The sequence below is a fragment of the Nicrophorus vespilloides genome, unplaced genomic scaffold (assembly GCF_001412225.1).
Source record: "Nicrophorus vespilloides isolate i.1.1-1 unplaced genomic scaffold, Nicve_v1.0, whole genome shotgun sequence".
Classification (NCBI taxonomy): Eukaryota; Metazoa; Arthropoda; class Insecta; order Coleoptera; family Silphidae; genus Nicrophorus; species Nicrophorus vespilloides.
Window position 1 is genome coordinate 36,477 of NW_017096830.1, and position 25,355 is coordinate 61,831.

At 31.7% G+C, this 25,355-nt stretch overlaps 1 protein-coding gene across 1 annotated transcript in view; it reads right to left on the reverse strand.

Annotated features, from left to right (window-relative positions):
* Window positions 1-25,355, reverse strand: part of LOC108558280 (tyrosine-protein kinase-like otk) — a 75,357-nt gene that overhangs the window by 7,721 nt on the left and 42,281 nt on the right. Inside the window, exons 4-7 of the mRNA XM_017915137.1 lie at window positions 6,687-6,810; window positions 4,870-5,175; window positions 4,671-4,807; window positions 4,300-4,599 (exon numbers count right to left, since the gene is read on the reverse strand). Of these exons, the coding sequence (XP_017770626.1) occupies window positions 4,300-4,599; window positions 4,671-4,807; window positions 4,870-5,175; window positions 6,687-6,810 (867 nt within the window). The remainder of the gene's footprint in view (window positions 1-4,299; window positions 4,600-4,670; window positions 4,808-4,869; window positions 5,176-6,686; window positions 6,811-25,355) is intronic.

A 25,355-nucleotide genomic window follows, 5' to 3' on the forward strand; every position in this document is an offset into this window, starting at 1 on the left:
AAACAGTGTAATTCTAAACGATCCAGATTTTGCTAAAGATTAAAATCAGATACACCAATAATAAACTGCATAATCCGTCAAATTTGCTTTTTTTATCTAAAGTTCTATTAATACTACAAATAAGTGGAGAATAACAAATTCATGAATAGAGACTAATTTGAACTTAGATCAGATTTATACGTAAAGTCCACTGATAGAGTGAATTATATTTCAGCAGTTGTAAATTAATTAATTAATAATAAAAAGTTACCTTTTACTATACCTACTACTTGTAATATTTTAATTAATTGACAAAGATGCATAATTTTGGACATAAAATACATAACAAATAGTTTCAAGAAATCATTATGATAGAAAACTAATGTAAAAAAAATCAATAAAGTAAAATAATTAAACAAATAGAAAAACAAGGCATGTTTTAGTATTTTATGCGAAACAATAATATTTAATTGAAATACTTTGACGAAGAAAAAAATGTTTTTAATAATAACATTTTTATATTTAAAAATGTTTAATATCTTAAATATTGTAATATGTATATTATTCCATATAAATTCTCTTAAATGACATTAGTGTTAAAGTAATATTCTCAGTTATATTTCATGTATAGACGATAAATTCCACCGTCAAATTGACCACAATCTTTCCGCCTATGCAATATAATCTATTTATTACATTGTAATATCTTAAAATTTACTTAAATCAATGTATTAATGGACTTTAACTGGTTTTTGGGTGGCGAGTCATCAATTTAAGTTAATGTTAAATATTTAGTGGTTTATCGCGTTCATCATGGAACCGGCGATTGCTGATTAATTGTGTGGGCTGTTCTATAAGTCATGTAGCACCTGTTAGGTCTAATGCCCGAGCCATGCAGTCATTAATTATAGCAAATCTTTGCACTAACAAGTCGATAAATTGGCTTGCAACTTGATATCCCACCTTGAATAGCATTTCACCTACATGCTTGTAATTTCAGTTCTCCAATCTGGTGTGACAGTATGCGGTAATCGAGCCGCAAGTATATGAATGTATACTGCCATGATTTACAGTTATAATTATAATTAAAAAGAAAAACATTTCGATACATCCTTCCGAAGTAGTTCTGACAAAGAAGCATATTTCATGATATATGTTGATATACAAAAATGTTAATATTCTGGTATAAAAAGTTACATATTTCTATTTTCTTTGATAGAAAGATAAACTTGGTTAAATTTAATTTTCAGTCACAATTTTAAAATGAATCTATTTGCATTGTTCAAAGTCATTTAATTTAAACTTTGGAATGTGGTTAATAAAATTAATCACATTAAAATTAATTTGTATGATTGTAGAAAATTATTACATTACAAAGTATTATCGACTGAAATATTAATATATATATTTCAAAATATTACTTTTATGTTCCAGTGATTTTATTGTATTTTGTAATTTCACCGTGGTATTAGTATGTTCTTTATGGTTTAGAATTATTACGACCGGTAAGTTCAGAAACTTATTACCTTTTCAGTCACAGTTTGACATTATTCTTCAATTTGTAATCAAAATTTATGATGATAATGTAACTAAATGTTCTTCTTCTGATAGATTCAAATGATTTGTTTGGTATGTTGGAAATGTAGGTGCGAAATGTTGAGTAAACTTTTAATTTTAATAAATGATTTTGTATGATTCGACGTATATCTGCGGATGTGGTCATTACATCACATATTTGTCTATTTATTTGATAAATTTAGCATGGCACAAATTATTTTTAAATACAAATTCTTAATAATATTTCTTGTAATGCGGACTGCTGAGCGTTTAAAAATATTTCAATTCGAAATGAAATTCGTCAATTCGTCATAAGAATTGATGATTTCATTAAAACAAATTCTTCTGATGGTACTGAAGATTCTAATTTCAAACTGCATATATTAAGTTCTATTTCGCGACCTACAACTTCAGAAACGCTGATTTATATTTATACACTTTCTTTTTACAAATGTTTCCAACATATAGAAACATATTTTTAATTAAATATTATTTTGAACCGAAAACGTGATTTATTGATCTCAAACATGAATTAATCGAAGTGTGTGCCTAAACTATTAATACAGTATTTCCATCTTAACGGTAGCTTGTTAAAATTGCGAAAAGGGGTTTTTTATAACTTGTCGGTAGTTAAATATTTTACTGAAATGTCTGAAAATAATGGTAGTCCTTGCACCAACTTCAAGGTCTGAGGAATACAAAGGGCGACAGAGAGTTTCCAAGTTGCCCTCTTACAGTTTGTGCAACGTTATTCGTGCGACATGTGATCGAGCATTCGATATTTTGATGTGTTGCATTGGTTTCACGATGGAAAACATAATCAAATATTACGCGATTTTTTGAGTTATCCAAGATTTACAAAATTTAATCTGCAAAGGGCAGTGTGTCTGAAATGCTTTACAATATAAAAAAACAAAGAATTGTTATTATTAATATAAAATTATATTATATAATGTTATTTACTTTAAATAAATAAAATTAGCAACATAACTAAGTAAATATTTTGTTTATGCTAAGTGTAACAGATGTATAAGAGTTTTCTGCCTTCCAGTGCATTGTCTAAAGGGAAACAAATGGAGATATTTAGCTGCAACAGGGTTAAAAGCTTCCTAACATCATTAATAATGCATCGTGTAGACAGCTCATGTACGCAAATATACATTGGTTTGCGGTTTTACCCTAGTACTTGCAATTACACAATACAATTGAGCAATTTTAAATAATTCAATAATTTAAAGGAATCGAAAGAACATATTTACTTGAATAAAATTTAAATTTCCAGTCATTAATGTTAATTTTTAATATATATATGTATTTTTAGAAAGTTTCTATCCTAATTGGAAAGTTAACCTAAAATTTGTATTTGAATTTATAAAGAGCATCACCTGATACACTAACCTTTAGCATTCGTTTATTAATCATTATAGACATGCAGATGTTACGTATTCAATGAATGTCATTTATTTTTATATAATCAATTTATTTCTATTATGTAATTTTCAAACATGGGTTATTTCGAGTAAATTTATTTCAAAATCACCAATTAATAAACGCTCAATAAGAAATGGTAATTCGATTCAAATTAATTAAAAGTACCTAGAACGAAATCCGTTAATATTTATGTAATTGAATAAGACATTAATTAATTGAGATGCTGCCATGTATGGTAACATCTGATTTATATCGATACATGTTACCTTAAAAAGAGTATTCTATATAAACATTGGAATTTCATTGGAAAGCAGAATAATTATATTTACAGACCAGCATTTACACATTAAATTAATTTGAAAATGCATATTAAATAAATATATTATCTGAAATAATTGCAAGTGACGGACGAAGACATTTTAAAAGTAAGAAGTATAAGTTGTTTGTCGCAACATCGATTATCTAATAATGCACCTGCACGATAAAATTATTCATTTTGAAGGAAGAATTTCGCTTCGGAGCACATGAATACTGAATATCAAATGTAAAATTGAGTACTGCGTTCGCTGACTGCTCTGGACATCGCCTTTGTAAAAGTTTTGCACTTTTCAAATATTGTAAGAATGTGCAATATTCACGCTCATGAATTGGGAAATATTGACGATTTTTTTGTATAATGCATAATACATATATAGTAAATGTTGAGTATAACATAGAAACAATTAAAATAAAATGACTATTCAAATGTATGCATATTGGCATATTGACAAAAGCGTATATATCATAGTAAAAGAAGTAAAATGTAATTTTATATATTTAATATAATATAATTTTATATAATCCAGTGAATTCTAAACTATTTGTTATAATTTTGTAACTTTTGTGGTTGTAATTCGCCCTCATATAAAATTAGCGAGTTGTGTGTCAAGTCGTTTTGCATTTCTTATGAGTATGTCGTTAACTGTCGAAGCGATTCTAACGGCAAAATGCTTCCCAGTTAAAATAATTAGTTTCTTAATTAATTAAAGGAGATTTAATGTTCATATTATTATGATGATATTTATGTTCTTTCATACAAATTAGGACACATTTACAAACAAAAAATATCGAGGAATTATATTAGGTTCCCACAATTAATAATATCTTGTATAATTTGCAATTTCCAAAACTGTACTTAATATAAAATACAACTTTACTTCATATAAATATATTGAAATAAATAATTTAAATGCCTTTTAAATTTTTCATTGTATCACTATTACACATTTCAATGAAATGTCATTTGATATATTATAAAGTTCAAAAGTTAAATGTAAAATGAGGAAATCTTACTTGTAACTACGAGTTGGAAAGACTTCTCGGTTTTCCCAGCGACGTTCTCGGCAACACATGTGTACGTCCCAGCATTGTCCCTCTTGACGCTATCAAGAATCAAACGTCCGTCATCGTCGACCTTAACGTCGCCCGAATCAGAGATCGTGTGGCCGTCAGGATTCATCCAAAACTTCTTCGCCGGCGGGACGCTTTTCGGTTCCAGACACGTCTGCTGGAAGAAGGAATCCTCGGCGATTACGTGCTTGGAGCCTTCTGGAAGCGGCGGCTCGAACAAGGCGTCGGTCAAATTGTGGATAACTGCAATCATTCACATACATTCGGTCACGTCACGTCCACTGGACATGGCTGCAAATTGAGTTTTAGCTTACATGCTACGTGCAGTTCGGCCGTGTAGCTCTGGGGAACCTCCTTGGATTCGCCCCGAATGCCCACGCAGTTGTACATGCCCTTGTCACTGTCGCGGACCTCGTTGATCTCCAGACTACCGTTCGGGTGCACTTTGATCCTGAAAATTCGCCTCCGTAAGTGGGTTTCCTCACTTATCACTCGTTCTCTCTTTTCTCTCACCTTTTGTCCGATTCCAGAGGGCCCACGTCTTTGAAGTACCACTCGGTGACGTCGGCGTGTTGGTAGGTGCAGTCGAAACGTGCTGCGGCACCCTTCTTAACCAATTGGTTTTTAGGAACGATTTGGATTAGGGCAGTATCATCTCCGGCAACGGCAAGAGCAAAGTTTTTGAAGCTGTGCTGGGATCCTGCTTCGTTCTGAGCCGTGCAGCGATATATACCATTGTCCGAAGGAGCCACTGATTTGATGTGCAACTTTTTCTTCTTGATATCCATCTTAGCCGTCTTTACCAATCTATCAGCATTTCTATAAAAACATAAAACATATTCATAAGCATTTAGTGAACATGTTCACAATTCAGTATCGTACATTAATATTGCATATGATTGAAATCATATATGGTAAAAACTAAAAAATATATAAATATTGAATAATAAAATGTAAAGCTATTTTTATAGAAACTAATAGAAACAGTACTGTTACTACTGTTCTTTTTATAATAATTTATTTACTTTTAATTATCGTACATAATTATCGAACGATATAGAAATTTGATAAAATAGAAGAAAAAAAATGATAGAAAACAGATATAAAAACGCATTTCCTTTTATCAAAAAAATGGGGAGATATATCGCTATATCAGAGATGAAAACTCTGCAAATCATAAAAGGAAATTGAGTGGGAACATTCATATTTTAAAAGGAAATTCAGGATTTTTTAAGAAAATAAATATTTTTTTAAATACATATTATCCGTTAAAGAAAAAATAATGTATGGAATAATAATAGCAGATTTTATTCTATAATTGAACAATTTGTATTGGCTTAAAGCCCTTATTATTTCTTTAACAAACATTTTTAGAATTTGAAATAAATGTTTATCATTAATTTATATAACAGTTTATTTAAAGATACATATGCCAGACTATATCGTATTTCTGGAGACAGATCGATTGAAACTGAGTCTAACAGAAGATGCTTTCAGAATACAAAGAAGAATATTTAAAAGAGACGAACACGAATGTTTGTGAGACGACTCCCCTTCTCAAAAAGAAGTGACAAATGGGGTAAAAACATTAGTAATATACTATACTGATAGATGATAATGTCTTTAAGGGTGTTGTAGGAAATAATGAATGAAAGCAAACATAACATCCAAGGAGACACATACTAATAGGAAAGGATAAATAAAAATAGAAATACTTGGAAGATTACCATTATAAGAGAATAAATTATGTAAGTGAGCAAATTATTGCACAATGGGCGCAAATGAACGAAAGGATGACAAATAGAAGCTTTTTTTAGTGAGTATGTGTATGATCACTATATAGTAAGTATAACGAAATGGTCAAGAGAGAAATAAGAAAAAGCACTTGAATCTTATGAAAATAAGTTTTATAAAAGTGGCATAATTCCATACAGCAGATATTTTTTTATTCTATTTGATTTTTATTAAATGACATTTGTATTCAATAACACTTAAAATTTTAAAGTATTATTGTAAAATTGATTAATTGATAAATTAACATCGACAAAAAAAGACATTATCGTACACTATGTTTGATATCAGACATATATGCAAACGTACACAATATATTGAAATAGAATAACAATATAAGTTGGTAATTGCAATAGCACGTAGTGTAGTTTCACTGTCCTTGGCAAAGTTATCTGTGCATATGCCTCCCTTAGTAAAGGGATAAGAATAAGGGTTTTTGTGAAGTTTTATAGAATATATACATACTTTCAAAATCTTTTAAACTTTTTATAATAGCTAGAAACGGTATAATATTGATTTCGTTTGTTGTAGGTACATACCTAAACCATTCATAGTGGACGTCTCCGGAGGCTTCCAGATGACATCGCAACACCACCTCGGTTCCCTTGGCGATGTAGGATGCAGATTCCGGAGATTGAAGCTGAACGGAGGCTTCTTCGATCCCTGCAAAAAAAAAAACAAAATAAAATTCTCACATTCATTGGAAAACGTACGTATCTATAAAATATGAATATGTGTTTACGCGTATGGACGGCAATAAAGGTAGTATAGAGATTCGTTGCCAAAACCGGTTTCCAGCGAAATTAATGCATGTGTATGAAGATGGATAGATATCCCTTTGATCTGCCAACTCGCATCGCCACCGGAATATACAGGTGTAGTATGCATTTCATCTAATCGTCTCCATCTAGTTTTATACTTTTCTCTCTCCTCTTTACAGCAATACTTCCTCCTGCGCCACTCGCGAAGCAATATTTTAATGCAGGCCCAACGCGCACACCCTTTCACTATAATTGAATAGGGGAGGGTGGAAAAGTCTTGAATTATGCGTTTATTATTATTATTTAGAGCAGAAGATTAGTCGGGAAAACTTTCTCCTGATTAGCATTTAAAGCCAAAAGGAATGCGAGGAGAGGAAAAAAAAGTGTAATCGAAATGTATCCAACGTGCCCAGCTTTGTGATGCAAAAAAAAGTAAGAGAAGAAGTTCGGAATTTACTCATTTTTCTTTTCGTTTTATTTTGGGGGCGATAGGAGCTGTGTATTGGGTACGTACGACGGGTAAGCTCTTATTATCCCGCCTGAACTTTGACCCGGGTTCCCTTTGCCTCGTTTTCCCATTTGGCGCTTTATCGTCGCCGTCCTTCCTTTCAATCATGCCAGTAGAAACTTATCTTCTTCTCCTGCTGTTGCTTTAAATTCAGTTCCCGTGCGCGCCGGATACGACTTGGGGGGATGTGGGTATAGAACGAGCGAGAAAGATGGTGCGCACGGTATCCCCTCGCGTATTCCTTCGGACGTCGAAGCAAAAATTACGGATGCCGTATTTAATGATATGTAAAATTATGAATTAGAAATAGAGAAAAAATCCCTCGTACATACCGTGATTATTCCCAAGATATAATCAACTCAAAAGCGGAAACATATATATTTCAGATGCTAATTATTTTGCTCGAAATATATTTTTTTAAATAATAAACCATTCAACCTGTCCATATCCAGTTATTATTTATATATAGTTATTCCAATTTTATTAATATTACCATAATAACAAATCTATTTGGTCATTATTATAAAAAATACAACAACTTTCAATTTACCATGATTTATAAATTGCGTAATTATATTTAATAGTTTTCTTTTATTTCTTTATGAAACTTTTCAATAAATTTATGTTAATATTATTTCATATTAATAAATATAAAAATAACATAAACATTAAATGTATACATTAATATGAAACATTAAACTAAACATAATTCACTAAAATTAAAGAATTATTGGACAACGGTAGTTTCTGCAGAAATGTTAAAGGTATTGCAGTAAATGTCATTAAAAACCAATTTGCAGTAAAAAGCAATTTATTTGCGATGAAAGTTCATAGCTTTGTGGCAAAAAATGATTGCATATTCACTGTAATTAAAACAACATAATTTACTTTCTTTATGGTACGTTTTTTACAATGTTGTTTTAAATTCATTTGTTTTTAATACACTGACTACAAAACTATTTATATGATTAATACGAACATCATACATCGCTTAATGACATAGAGACGTTCCGGAAAAGTTGGCCGTAATGCGAAAAGCCGTATAACGTATCAATGATATAAATATTTATTGAACTTATTTGTAGTAAAATACAAATTTGAATAAATTTAAAATCTGAATTGCAATTATTTAATAGCATTTTCAAATGAAATTATTCATATTATTTATTCATTATTTCAAAATTGAATAAACTAGTTTCAAATTAGAGACACTATAGACGATATTATCCCTCTAAAAAATGGCTGATTTAAGTATAGTAGGGATTAAAATTACTCAAAGCCTAATTAAATAGTTTTCAAGTTGAGATTATAGCTAAGCTTCTAGCGATGCAATTCGCAGAGTGGATTTAAGAGAGTTCCGTTCATGTTTTTTTTTATTCTCCTTCTGTCTAGAAAAGGAACTTTGATGTGGTGCGCAAAAACACATTATGTATATTGTCTTCCTGCTGCCATCTGGCTTCGCATCGAATTCTTCCTCAGGCTTATATACATACATATTTTTATATTTAATATTCAGAATCCGTGCCTTATCGGTATGCATTCGGGCCCAGTTTCGCCGTCTTCTACATCCTCGACATCCATCCATAAGTTATGTATTAAACTCGTAAATACGAATACAAACAGATACACACACACATACCAATATATTGAATCCAAGCCCTTTTCCTCATCATTCTCCACCTTCTCCTCATCGTGATCATCATCATCAACAACTCCGTTTTCCTCTCAGAGCATATTTGGTTTCAGCAAATGCAAACATGTAGTAATATCAATGTAATAGACTGGAGATGGAAGGAGCGGTAGGATGAGGATTATCGATTGGGAAGAGGGCAGACGATTTCATCGGTTTTCCTATAGCCTTCCCCCGTTCCAATTAGTTTAATGAACGCAACCTTTGTTTAAAAACAACACTAAACATATTCGTCGTCCGGAAAAGTACAAAAGAAATGAAACGAATCAAAATTCCTCTATGGACAGGCAACGAAACATGATTAATTCAGTGCTCATACGGTGAATCCATTGTCGTCTACGAAATGCCTTTGTGCCGTTGTCTCCGTTGTTACACTTCGGCTTTCCAATGTGGATGGAAGACACGAAGAGACGGCGAAGATGACGGAATATTTAATTAATTAAGCTGCAAATTGAGTCTTTGTGTTGATCGACGGGTCGTGATTTCAATCGGTGAATGTTATCGAGTTCTAAATCCATTTGTACGTGAATCAGGTACCACTCGAGATCGGGTCGAGCGAAACACATGTACTCTATCTATTACGATGCTCGGGCGTATTGATTATTTTTCTACCTCGTCCGAGGAATTTTGAAGCAGCTGCTGGAGGATGAGGAAACTGCTGTCAGGACAGAGTTCCGATATCTTGTCTGGGGTTACTGTATCCTCGTAACGACATAGCGTTTCCGTTTTCCAGCATAATTCCTCTATTTCTGCTGTTCTATTATTAATCTGAGGATTTTGCAACGAATACTGGAAGCGATTTTAAAGTTGCCACGAAGAAACGGGAAGAGAAAAATGATTCCTACCGAGATGAAATGCTTCGGAATTTGCAGGTAATTGGCATCGGGTCTCTTCCACTTACAATTCTTGCGCGTAATGCGTGTAAAGGCATTAACATTCTTCGGGGCTCCAAAGAGGCTATGCACGAGTCCGGATCATTGTTGGACGGATGAATGGATGGCTTTAAATCATAAATCGCGCGTCGGACATTCTTCTTCCGCGATTTCATTTGCATTTCTACCATCATTAATAAATGTAACTGTTTTATTGTTACTTTTTCTTCTATTCTCTCTATAATTGTTACTAGCGACATTATTATTCATTGTCCTTGCATAACAATTTCATTTTATTAATTGCATTTTTTACGATGTTTTCTCATAGCTTCAACTACTTCTTCTAATCCTGCACAATATGCAGGAAGATGAAATATATGGGTATTAACAATATTGGACTCAAAGTTGTAAAGTATCCTTTTTAATTATTGTTTTTTTCTTGACTGTTTGACTTATAGTTTCTAATTAGTGAAATATATAACTAATATTTCTTGAGAATCTAAGATATAATTAATGCATAAGAATATAGACCTCATTTAAAACTTCATTACATTAAATCATTCCAAGTTTTACACTAATAGTTATTTTAAATCAAACAAATTGGACAATAGTTCAATTCATATAATTCATATAAATTAATATTGTAACCACCTCTTTCCTAAGTACAGTATAACAAATATATATGTAGTACATATTACGTACGTATATATAATAAACTTAAAATTTCCATTCAGTTTTATAAATTTTCATTTAAATATAGTTTATATCTCCATAAAAAATCTGTCAGTAAACATTATTCAATTGGATAATTTATATGCGCATTTAATTCGTGTGCTGAGAGCCGAGCAAGTTTCCCTCGTTACCCCATCACTCGTCGATCAAGCTCTGACAACATGTTTGGGTCGTCACGCTTATGAACATTGTTTGTTTTCGTTATGGAATTCGGTGCTTAATTGTGCGGTCGTACCCTGATGGTATTCAAGTTCGACAGTCGTGTGTGGTGGTGCGTTGCCGAGCGATGCGTGAAGAAGTGTTTTCCATGCGAGAAAGGAAACACAAATAATTGTAAATATACGCGTTAAGCCCTTTTCATAGTCAAGGAGGGGGGTAAATGTAAATACACAATTCCACTCATTTTTTTTTTCAAACTTAGCTCAGCTTTACTCCGCCGTGGAAACAAAAGTCAATTGTGTTAGGTTTCGTCGAGATTAAAAGGCAGATTTAATTGAGCTATTTTGTTTTACTTGTTTCCCCTTTGTTGTTTTGTTTTTACAGATTTTTAATATTTACTACGAACATTGTGGGTCTTTATTGTCGGTCTATTGTTTCTTTAAATACGCATCGTTTATAAATATAATGCAATGTAGAAAATACGTTGTTGTGCATATTTTCAAAAGAAAAATATTTCATAAAACAATTAATTTTGATCAACAAATTATGTTTGTTCGAAATTTTACAGAAAATAAATTACATCAAATGTGTTACAAATTGTATTCAGTTAAAATAAAATAATTTGCTAGGACCTACAGCGAAATTCATATGTTCACAGAATCATCGGCAAATGTTTTTTTTTTCATTTTGTATTATTTTTCGATATTTTTTTTACATCAATAGTTATTTGTATATAAAGATCATAATTAAGTTATTGTCATTGATAAAATAGTACATCAATACCTCAGGTAATTAGTTCCGCCAATATCCCGTATTGTTTGAAATGGGATGCACAACAAAAAAAATAATTTTGTGTACAAAATCTTATTTGAAAATAAATTTCATACTTAAGTTATTTTAATTTGTAAAATAATAATGATTAGTTGTCCTAGAATTTAATTAGTTTTTCACACATATGATTTAAAGGTAAATAAATTACTGGTATTTAGTACCGTCAATGGAGCATCCTGTATAATAGATGCGGTTTATAAATAGGAGGGGTTGAATGCGCGTTTTGGGTAAAGTGAAGTTAATTATGGTCGTGTTTTTTTGATCAGTCGGCACCTCTGCCTGCCACAGGCGTCGCGGGTGAGATAATTTCGAGTATTTTCGCCCTCGCTTTTTCTATTTTCTTCTTTATACTTTCGGTTTTCCTTTCTTTTCCTTTTCGTAGGTAAACAGAATGCGCGTGTGTGCATTTCAGTACAATTTTAACCACCCTTTCATCATGATCGTGATCATCATCGCAGGCGGCGGCAACAGAAGCTGGCTGCTGATGACTATACACAGCTTGTCTGTCTGTATGTGTGTGTGTTATTGCATGCATTCCCTTTGTCGGCATCGACGTCGGCGTCCTTACCTCCCTCTGTTCGCCTCTCGTTCCCGTTTCGTTTCTCGCTGCCAATCGCATTAGGCGCGACCCCCTTCTTTCACGCCGACCGCCAAAAGATATACAAACACACTGTTTAGACAGGATGTTGACTAAATGGTAAATATTCCGCTTTTGTAAATAAGAAAAGAAGGGGGTCGAGTGTTGGTCCGTAGCACGGGCTCGACTTGATCTCTTGATCCCATCGGTACTAAACCCAAAAATACAACAGTCTCCTCAAAGAAGGGAGAAACGTCGAAGCGGATCATATAGTCGTATAAACGAACAAAATCTAATGAATGTATTCATAATGTACTCAACTTGATATTCCAATTATATCTTTTTATTTCAATGCTTTTTGTTGCTACAATATTTAATTCTTTTTCATTTTAACTTGATAAATTTGAAGTTTTAATGACAAATTCAATAAAAAATAAAAATAAAATATTTTATTCAAAATTTAACATGAAATTAACTTAACTTAACTTTATATTTGGTACACAACATGTTATTTTCAATATTAAATATTTTGGCAAATATTTGGCCTCAAAATACGACTTTCACCCTTTGCTGTCCACTCAGCTGACGATGAATTTGACTCTGGAGTATAGTAGTGGATCCAGGTTTCATCCACTGTTACATACCGTGTGAAAAAATCCTATTTATTTCGCTTGAACAGCTCCAACCAGCGTTCGGAATCATCGTTGTTTTTGCTCCATTTTGAGCTTGTACGCAGTACTCATTCCGAACAGAGCATTCTCATGATCAAATGTTCATGCAAAATGGTGAATACACTGCCTTCTGATATCTTCTGGGTGTCAGATATGTCACTCAACTTCAATTTACGATCGGTCCATTTTGTGTATTTTTTTATGTTTTCTATAACAATTGCCGCAATTGGGCGTTCAGCATCGACTGCGTTTAAAATAAGCAAACCACTTCTGTAGCAGTTGTCTCGATGGAGAAGAGTCCACATAACACTTATATACCCATTGCTTTGCTTGAACGATATTTTTTCTATCGAAATGCAATATTTTATCAACACACGAAATTCAGAATTTTCCATTGTTTTGAAATTTATAAGAGTAAAACTACTGTAACTTGTGAATTTAACGTCAGATTGCTATGAAATTTTGACAGGCGTCGTCTGAATGTTGGTACTTCCTAAAAATCATATGGATTTGTCGCCATCTATATGTCATCCTACGAACTTATTGAATGAGGTGTTAATTCAAATTATATATCAAAATTATTTTTCTAATGATAATTCTGATTTTTAATGTTTCATAAGATTCATAAATTGTTTTATAAATTTTGGATGCGTTCCACAAATATACTTCGTTAATAAATACCTCGTTTTCAGATCGAAACATACGATGGTCAGAATACATTCATGACAATTCATGAAAATTGAAAAGTTTTTTCTTCTCAGTCAACTTAGATACTCAATAAACTTCTTAAAATTCTACTTTTCTTTGTCTTCGTTTCTAACAAGGTTTTCTGAATATTCCACTTAAAAACCATCATATTCAATCAATTTGTAACATCCTCTTCATCGATATTTTAGAAACTTACTGACTTGGCCAGATCTATTTCTATTTTTTATACAACTTATAATCAAATTTGGTTAAATTAACCGACTGTACTTAATAAATTGCTACTTAAATATAGCATATTATTATATATCCTTTTAATCAATCTCTATTAATTAATAGTTTATTTAATATATCTTTAGTATAATGGTAGATAAATTTATTTTTTGTATGATTATCATTGAAATTATATATTTAATTTATCAAAAAAAATAGTACTTATAATTTAAATTCTTGAGATTTTTTGTTTGTTTAAAATATTGAGCATATAAATTATTGATTTATCCTATCAATTATTTTCTGATAAATCTTCTAAATTCGATACCGATCAAATATTGTATCATCATTAGTGTCTATGCACTTTCGTTTTGCGATGCAATTGATCCGCAGTAAATCAGGGATGACCTTTTTCCGATGTAACTTTCCAAACGCGCAATTTATCGAGGTGCAATACTCCAAAGAGCTTTCCATTTGTAATTAAAAAGAAAAAAATAAGGTTTTTTTTGCAAGTGAATGTACTTTTTCAGTCGGTTTTTTTCATAAAACCTTTTTTCTAAATCTGAAGCTTTCATAATACAGTTTTTTAAAACAATATTTTAAATTTTGTAAGTAAATTTATTTTAATTATTTTTATGTTTATTTAAATTAAAAAAAAACAACATCTTAAATATGAAAACTTAGACTTATTACTTTTTTCATCGACAATACATTGTTATATGAAGATACTATGCGACGTTTGTCTTCCTTTAAAATAAAGATGAAATTGTCGTTTTAGATTTGTTAGTATAAAAAGATGAAGGTAAAATAGATTTTCAACTGCGTATACATATTATTTGTAGAGTAATCAGTTTTCTCATTATATATTTGAAGTATTTCGTGATCAATTTGCAGTTGAAGGAAAAAACTAAATGAGTTAAGTTTTACACAAATATAAATTATTTACTCTGTAAATTATATGCGCTGAAGTCATGGAGATAGTGAAATATGCAGACTAAAATGGTTTGTAACTGCTGTAATTGCAGATTTGTTATGCACCGTGGCTTTATTTGTGTTTGTTAACTTGCAGAACGCAAATATTAAACTGATTCTTTAACAGAAATGTAAAATAATTATTTTAATTTCGAGTGAAGAGGTTGGAATGTTTCGTGCTTAAGCGGAACGGCGTGAGTGCAGTATCATTATTATTTCCGATGCCGTGGACTAAGTAATGATCCTTCCTTGCCGTCAACATCATCATCACCACCATCAACGACTGAATCCTTCGACGACTTCGAGGGTTTTGTAATGCTGATTATGGCTCGGTCGACGAATGCTGTTAGCAAGGCAAATCTGCTTTATTAATACTCATTATCGTATCTAGCCTGTGCCATCCTATTCCATCCTATACCATTTCATCCCCAATTCCATCCTATCCCTTGTCATTATGCGTTATGCAGAAAAGCGAGTTGGGTGGTGTTGGCTGCGGCTGGATTGCATTGCTATTACGAAAACCACTGGCGATCGATCTGGATTAATCTCATTAAGAAAATACTCCATTTACCATTAGTCCATTAGTGAACGCATTTGTTCGAAACCCAACGTCTCTCCGAATTCCTACACCTATAACTCACTCGCTAAACGACCCAAGCAAAATTGATCTTCAATTTAAATAAGGAGTTAGCAATAAACTCGTTTGTCTATAAACAAATATTTTTTAATTAATATATAATTGGTATTTTCATTTCAAGTTACATTATTTTTTAACAATTCAATATTTTAATAAACTTCATAATAATTTCTGTTAACAAAAATACTTATGTAACTGTTTCAACAAATAATATATCATTTTGGTTAACAATTTGACACAATTTGTTAATAGCAGTTCAATGTCATTGCATATCAAGATAACCAATAGTAATTGATACGCCTGACATACATTTATGCTACAAGTCACGCATAGTGCAATCCTTAATTCGTTTCATTTACTAAAGCTTTTACCACAATTGTCACATAAGTCATGAAATAATAATAATGAACTGAAAATGTCGTGATTGTAGCCCAAAGCCGACTTTAAATATTCATTAAATTATTTATTAAAGCTTGTACCAATTCTTAAACATTTTGGGAAATATTGTACGCCTTGCAGCATTACGAATGATTAATAAGTTTAACATAGTAAAATTTAGAATCCAAACTTTAAATAATGATTATTATCAAAAAAATTATAACAATTGTTTTGCAAAATTTACAAATATAATCTAAAATATTCTGTTCTATCTTATAAATTACATTACATGATGAAATATAAAAAAGCCAATAATAAAATTTAATCTTAAAAATAAAGTAACTGGGTAAAAACATGAAACAATTTCTTATAAACATTTTACAATTATTTTAATATAGGCTAATAAATTGGAAGTTTTCTATTTATACACTTGTATTAAAATAAATATAAATAAAGCTTTCAAAATTTTCGGGCAATATTAACTTTAACTGTGAGACTGCAGCAGGGAAATAGAAAAATAAGCTTCAAATAAATTCTAATAGTATAAATGAAATGACATTTCTTGTTTTCATAATCCAAATAAGTTTTACATATAAAAACTTATATAGTCTTTTATATGAAAATCTATAAAGTTTTTATTTTCTATACTTATTTAAATTTACACAATTGATTTTTCATTAAAAATGTTACGTTCTTTTTTATGTGCGAAGTTGAAATACATATTTTATATGTTATCTTGTATCTTTGTGCGCAATGCACACCATAGTACTGGCAATGTTCCGTTTTTATTCCATTTTATGTTATGCCGTTGTTGCTTTTTAATTAAATTTCGGGAAAATGTTTCTGGCTTTTATGACCGGCTTACCGAGCTGGCGCTATCTCTGTCTTGCCCATCTTTGGAGCGCGGGGGAGGTTTGTGCCCTCTCTGCAGTAGCAGACAGAACGGCGCTGTGTCGGGGTCGGAGCGCCGCGACGCCGTGCCGTGCGTGCGTCTGCAATGGGGCCCATAAAACTTTATGGCCAAAACATCGACCCGTCACCATGGATACAGCGCACGTGTACAGCGCGGGGACGAGAGTCGCACGTGCTCCGAAGGCGGCGCTCTTCCCTCCGCGCGGAACCCCTTCCGCCCATCCCTTCCACCAAGTTTCGAGCCCCCGCACCACTCGAAATTGGTCTGAGCGAATACAGAGTACCCTCCTGCCCCTACCGCTGCCCCATTCAAAAAACTATACGGCCACCATAAACTTATACACCACATTTGATTCGGGCGGCGGCGGGATCGTTTCAATCCTTGAACTTTACTGTTATGGCATGGCGCAAGAGACGGAAATCCTTTGTACCGAAGTTACGTGATAACTTGTGGAATACATGATTTATTGAACAAAAAAAACACAAATATAATAACTCAAATTCTTCCGTGACAAGAAAATTAAAAAAAAAACATATATTAATGTTCGAAAAATCAGGTTGTATCTCAAAGGTTTAATTTATTTTCTTATATAAAAAATAAACTTTGAAACTAAATTTGTCGATGTGTCATACATAACCTATAAAACTTTTTGAACAAAAGAAAATTTGATATATACTAAAATATAATCATGTAACATTGTTTTGAAAATGACAATAGTAGCGTCATTAAAACCACTATAACATATGAACTAAACGTCAAATTGCCATGAAATTTTGACAGGCGTCGTCTGAAAGTTGGTACTTCTTAAAAATCATAAGTACTTCTTAAATATCATTTGTCGATAGAGGCGTCATCTATTTATCATCCTACAAACGTATTGAGTGAGGTGTTAATTAACGCTCATTCGTACAAACTTAAATAATGTGGATAGAGAGTTCATATTGTGAATTCAATTAAATATAAAATATAACAACAAATACTAATGTACTTACTGTAATATATTCAGACGACTTTGTTCATTCACAATAGCAATGAAGAAACGGTAAAAATGCAAATATTTGACTGGAAATGTTTTGAAAGTAAAAAAAAAACAATTAAAATATTATATATCCCATGTACAGCTAGTGTTGAATATATTGCACTGCGTAGTAGAAGTCTTTATGCCGCATCCACAATGTGTGACAGGAGTCACTAATATGTCAGTCGTAGCAAATATTATTGGTTATCGGAGTCAGATGATTCTGAATTTGAACTGCCAATTACAATTACATGCAAAACTGAAATTCGTACACAATAGTTGATACGATTGCCAAGTATTTATTTTAAATTTAGATTGAAAAAATTCTCATTGGAGTAATGGTTTAAATTAGGTTTATTTCAACATACAATTTGAAAAAACTGTATAATCTTCGATTTACATAAAAACAAACTATAGACATTGCAAATGTATGGTGTTGAACAGCAATTTCTATATTTTTCTGATGAAAAATGAGTGTATATGGTTTATTCATAAAAGAAAATCTTAACGTTTTCAATTAAAACGTATACGATGACGGAAATTATAAAACTGGGTTAAAATCAAAGAGGTCGTACGTCAAAGCTGTCGTTGTTTTTGCGTTCATGTTTTGCTTTGCAAGATGTATTCATTCGGAATTTACAGCGTGTCGAAATATATAGTTTCCGGTGTGACCGCAGGAAATAAACGTATGCGACGAGACGGAAGCGAAACGGTGGCGGGAGAAATAAAAAAGAATCTAAATATTATAGGTCGTAAAAATTCGCACGAGACAGCAAAAATTCCGCGCGGAATAATAACAAAAATGCATAAATCGCCGGGATAGTGCTTGCTAGATAAAAATTCGCACATATAAAATCCGAGCACTTTGCCGCCCCTCCGTTGTACGCCGGTCTCGTACTCCTATATTTACATATATTTACAACGGTACGGGGATGGTTGCAACGGGGAAAAAGTACGAAAATACATAAAACAAAAATGGAATAGAAAGTAGTGCTCGGCGAGAAACGTAAAATGTGCGAGGAAAATGACACATGGAAATAACCCAGTCATATCATCGTTGACACCTTGTTGCTATGGTTATTTAACATATTTAAACACTCGGGTCACGTAGCTTTCATACAACAAGGTTATGTATTAGGTCACATGTCATATCTGATAATGATAATTACATTCAAACCATTTAACAGAAACGTTGTATAGTAAAGAACACAATGAAAATTATGTAAGTAAAAAAAGTCCTAGAAGGTAGCTTTCATGGTACAAGTATAGAAGGTCGCATTTCGTCACCAAGCTTAAGGTTAAGAAAAGAAAATATTGGAATATATACTAATCAGAACAGATACTCTTTGATAATAATAATTCAATAAGTTATAAAATGATAGTCGTTTTGTGATTCTGATCTTAGTCAGTTTTTACTTCATGTTTGTCAATATGACACCAAGTACATCATGACAAAAGATGTCGAAAATTTAACAGCTGTCCGGCGTACATTGATATTTTCTGCATTAAGAGCTTTTGAATTTATAAAACCAGGTAGGTATAGTCATTTAGTTATTTGATCCAAAGTTATTACTTAAATCAATATTTCAAAATTGTTCAATTATTTTGTTTCAAATTGATCATAAAAAGTGTATGGAAAATATTACGAGAATTTCAAGTATTTAAAATAAGCTAAGTTAGTCATGTGCACATTCCGTAGATAATTACCAACAAGTAACTTAATACAATAATTGAAATCATTACAAATACATAATTGATGTTTAAATATAATTGTAATACAAAATATACTATAAAATATCATATATTGGAATAATTTATTACTAATAAAACAATGGACCAAACAGAACTCTCGTAGTTTCGTGTATATTCTTAAACATTTTGTTCACGTATTACTCCCCAATTATCATCTAAAATAATTGTTAAATTTCAAATTTCCAAAATGCAATTTACTTTAACGAGGGTTTAGTTTATAGTTTACGATAAATTGATTTTTAACAACCGATCGTAATCAAACTTAATGATTTTCGGCTCGGCGCTTTACGACGGGCAACACTCTAAACTTCAGTAGTGGATATTCATATTAAGTACATGTAGTTTGTTTGGAAGCATAAGGAGAAGTTTCCAATAACAATTAAGACCGTATGTAATATTAAATTAACTGTATATGCAATAACTGCATGTTCTCTAAATGTTATTTATATTGCAATCAAGATTGAAAATAACTTTAAAACTTCTTTGAACTTTTCATAAAATATTTATTAATATTTAAATGTAAAAATAAGAATGAAGTACTAATTTCCTTAAAATCTTTTGATTAGATATTTCGTTTCTTAAATCTATTTTTAAGGGTAAATTATATTATTAAATCACGAAATCAATACAGAAACATTGGTTTTCATATTTCATTGTATAGTTCATGTAGGAATTTTTAATGCGATATTTAGACTCTGTATAAGTACAAATATTTATTGAAATTAATTACATGAGAAACACATTATATTATTATATATTACATATTTTAAAACGAAAACGCACTTGAATAAAATACTCATACGAAATATAGTATATTTGTATATAGATAAGTGCATTTATAACAGAATATTAGTACACTTAATGAAAACGAGAATATGTACATATAGTGTGCAGTCATTACCGTTTCTAGACCTATGTGGAAGGTAAGTGCATTTAATGCAATAGAAAATGATTATATCTTAATATGTAACATATTTATGTGAAGTTTCCAGTTTAGGTGTGTTTCTAAAGGTAGGTCGAGAAACTTAGAACATTCATTTATCTTTAATGGATCGGGGCAAGTCTTTCCTTTCTTAAAGAAAAAAAATATATATCAACGTGCTTTTCTAGCTTTACATTAAAACTGTACATGCACACTTGCAAATATAATGAAATTCAACATTTCTATAATATTTAAAAGTTCCATATTAGAATATAAAAACTCGATAGTCGAATAAATAATCACGTTGTATGTAATCTATAGTTCTCATTTCGAACGGTTTGATGTTAAAAATAATATCTAAAAAATTTTAGAGGACAATCCAGTTTTGACACTCGAACAATCCTTTAAAGATAAACAAAGAATCACGTTGGATACATTATTTGTACTTCAATTATTTTCAATATGTAATATACCATGAAAAGTCAAATTATAACGGTTTATCCAAAAAAAAATGAAAGCCGATCAAAACAAATTGGAGAAAAATCTAGTTTTGAAATTCGAATTTAATAACAATGCAGTAATACAGAAAAAAAATACAGTTAATTCACTTTTTTCTGAATGATTGTAATAAGATTATTATCGAATATTATACAATATAATTCATGCTTCTACCCTATATTTATCTAGAAAAAATAAGTAATGATTTCAACTCATTATTTATTTCAGTTTGATACAAAAAAAATGATAGTGCTTAATTATTTCTTGTATCGTTCGGATATATTTACAATATTGACTGTATAAAATCAGGCTGTACTACTAAATCGCACAAATTATAAAAAAATTGTATTGTTTTTGTACTTTATTTTTATTATGCTCCTTTAAAATTTAGTTTGTCTTGATGTTTTAAAAGTCCGGACTGATCGAAGCCGCACCATGCGAAGTATGCTATGTTCACAAAACTATTGTAACAGTATATATTAGGCTCTAAAATTCTAAGTTGTATTATAAACTAGTCTAAATGTTATGTTTCATATAAATATTGTTTAAATAACGCCTGATAATTATGCACCAATCCAATATTTGTACTTAAAAAAAAAGGTTTTTTTCACGTTTTAAATTTGATTTTAAAAGAGTAAAAACTCCGGACGTTAACTATAATGAAAGTGCTTACTAAAAAAAATCTTGCGTTAGTGTTCGTTGTTAATTTTTCCGGAATGGTGGTTAATCCCATTTATAATTTCACGAAGGGACGTCTCTGACTATCGTTTCAAAATTATGCGATTCAGCGGCGTTATTTTATGAACGATGCACCGACAATGTTTGCTCTCATTTCTTTGCCGCATGTCATGTTTATGTCTACTAATTTTATATATATATAAAAAAAAGTTACTATTCTTGTTGTTATTCGGCTGCTAAATATAACACTCGTCGCCCATAAAAATCGCCTGACGTTCGGTCGTCAGTCTGCTAATAATAAAAAGACACAAAATGAAAGTTTATTGCGTGACATGTCATACACGTAGGGGAGAGGACGAGGTGGTGTATGGGGGGTCGGCCAAAGGTTTATGAGGCCACCAGCCTCGGGATTACGGCTAATCATCGAATCATACGTGCTCGTTCCTCTTTTTTTTTTGTTGTTCTTTCCCTCTATTTCATCAACACCACCTTCTATATCATTTCGGACGGCTATCGAATTCCCCATTGGGGCCGAGCTATATTTCGCACCGGAAGTAATTACCGTCCGAACAAAATACTAAGATTAGCGGTCGTAATGCTGTTATTGCCGGATTGAACTCTGTTATTTTTCCATTCCTTTTCATTATGTCAGAGAGCCATATCGCATTGAATATGTCGAGAACTTCGCCAGTTGCTCATATCTGCCAGTGATTTATCTGGAGCTGCCATTTATATTCAATATAATTCAGCGATCCATCAACTTCCTTAAACGCATTTCTTCTGCTTTTTACCCTTGTTAAAATGGACAACTCTACTACAATTCGTCCAAAAAATAACTTATTTTCAAAATTGAGTTTGTGATAACGAATAACTTATCTGTATTAATTCATATTTTTTGATAAACAAAAATGTAAAATGATATGTAAAATTCTTAGTCAAGAATTAAGTATTAGAACATGTTTTTATATTACCTATTGATGCGAATCATAATCCACAACTAAGATTAATAAGTGAATAAAACGATAAAAGTGTGATTTTAAATTTACACTTTGACAGAATCCAGGAAGAATGCGTGTAAGATGAGAAAGAAAGTATAAACTATAATGGTCATTTCGATGGAACTAACAATACTAAAGGTTAATGACCTAAGTTGTCGATGCCTCAAAGAAAGAAGAAAAAAAAGAGAACATAAAATATTCAATAAATTCAATTATTATGGTAATATGTGAAATGTATTATATAATGAGAAATATCTAATGAGTGAAATGATATAATTCAGACTACTCGATGTGTTGGCATTGTACAGTTATAGGAAATAATAATTAGTAAAGTTTGTGCGGAAATAGGTAAATATAATTATGAGCTTCATAGCTGCAGTTGGAGTAATTAATATGATGTATTATGATGGTATTACCATGATTGCAAATGCGAAAATGGCTTTGGCAACTAAATTGCGCAACAAACAAAGGGTTGATTACCGTCTATCGAATTCCAATGTATTATTGTAGAAATACCATTTATCGGCTGAAAATAAATATAAAAATGTATAGAATAACAATATTTATTCAGTACATTAATTTTTAATTAGCTCAATTAAAATATGGTTTATTTTGAATCCGAACTGATCGAAACCTCGAGGTATTGTTGTATATATATAATTGATAATACTAATTCCTAAATCTAATAATTGTTGAATTGAATATATTAATAAATATATTCCCTTGTGCAATGTTGTTCACTCTTAATCTTATTATGTTTAAACTCGCAATTAGATATTTAATTATTGTTATCATAACAAACTTATTTAATGATGGTATGTCCCGAGTATTATTATTCTTATTGTTTGAAATATTTAATTGAGCTGACTATATAATCTATTTGTCTAAGTTAATTTAGTTCGTTGGGTAACAAGTGGTTTAATAATATTCCAATTATTAAAGTTCTTTGTCTCTGTTAATTTACTGCCAACATATGGCTATAAATTAGGGATAAATCTGGTGATTATATAGATTTTAAAGCATAAATTGCAGCTGTTGTATACAGTATACAAGCCATATTAAGGCCCTTAGACTTGCCTGAGGAGGAAAAAGTCTCTGGAGAGACGTCCCGCGAGATTTCTCTTTGAATATTCAAGTACCAATCGGTGTAGTTCGATGGAATGCATCGTTTGAAGTTGGTATATCCGAATGGAAAGATTTTGTAGTAATTGAATTGGGGACAAAAAGGATATTTTCTTGGTATAATGTAACTCTTCAAATTATGTTTTTGTTCGTTCGTTCGTCTCGAGCTCCACCAAATGGCTGCACATTCGTTTGTTTACTTTTCTTCTTCATTTTTTCCCTCTACTAATTTCCGTTTTGCTATGCTCATACACAAAAAAATAAATGACGATTTGCCTGATGGCAGCGGCCGGATGAAGTGTTCCGTAATTAAAGTTAGTTTTGGGGGCGCCGGTGGAAATTCGCGAGCTCTCGAAATATCCAAAGGCAAGCAGACACATGAACACGAAGTTGGGTCGAAGGGCCTTGTCATGTTTCAAATGCTCGAAGGCAGCGGTAATTGACGTCGCGCAAAGACTACTCTCCTCTTCGCTCACTCTCTGCACCCCGTCATTCCCATCCATTACACCCATCTCTCTCCAAACGTGTGCACACTCCACCATAGACGACGACTCCGATGCGAGAGTTACGTAAAGAAGGCGCAGCGTGCAGAATTCTGATGCTGCTCCGTTCATCCATCCAGCTCTTCTTCGCGCGTTCCTCAGCGACAACCATAAACCAGTTAACTTCGGGCCTCTCCTCTCATCCTACCTCCCTTCACCACAAATACTTCTTATCCGCTTTAAATTCTCCTCCAAACACCCCACGTTCCGAGCAAGACCGTGTCTCTACTTCGTCATCATCATCATCATAATTTCGTTCTTCGCAGACGCTGCACATCGTGAATATTGAATAATATTCTCTCAATTAAGAGATTCTAGTGGCGTGTAAAGCGCCCATTTTCGTGATTAAAGAGCGCCGTCTTTCTCATTCTCTCTCTCTTTCTTGTACACGCACACTTCACAACTTTTCGCTTCGCCAGAAGGATCAAAAGTACGGAGCGCAATGAAAGCGGCAAGACTTTTAAAAATCATGCTTACATTACAAACGAGGATTTAAAAACTGTTTTGTTGCCGCCTCCGACGCCGCCGCCTTGTACAGAAAATAATCTCTACATTTTTTTTTGTATTATTGCATTTCCTAAATTAATTTCTCTCATGTTCGCAATGTTCAAATGAATTAAATTGCATTTTTTGTCTGTGTCTTCCTTTACTTTAGTCTCTTTCAACTTTTAGGTATAATGTGTCTAGCAAAAAGCGTTTTGAGTATAAATACAAGACAGAGATATTGCAAGTAATATTTTTAGATTTTTAACCACTAACGTTATTATGTATACACAAATTAAAAATTTATAATTTAATGTTTTGTTGTTATTTCTTATTATTAATGGTCATCTGCAGCAGTCTTTTCTGCAATTTGTTTGTAGTTTTGTAGTAATTAACTTACATTTATACCTCGTACTGTTTCTTTTCTTAGATAATATCATCTATTCTTCTAATTTGATGCGCATAAGTAACTTTCTTTGTACATAGATCCATGGTCCATAGAGCCTGTTTCAATACTTCAATATTCATCTTTAAATTTTATTTATTGATATAATTTTATATTATTCCTATTCAATT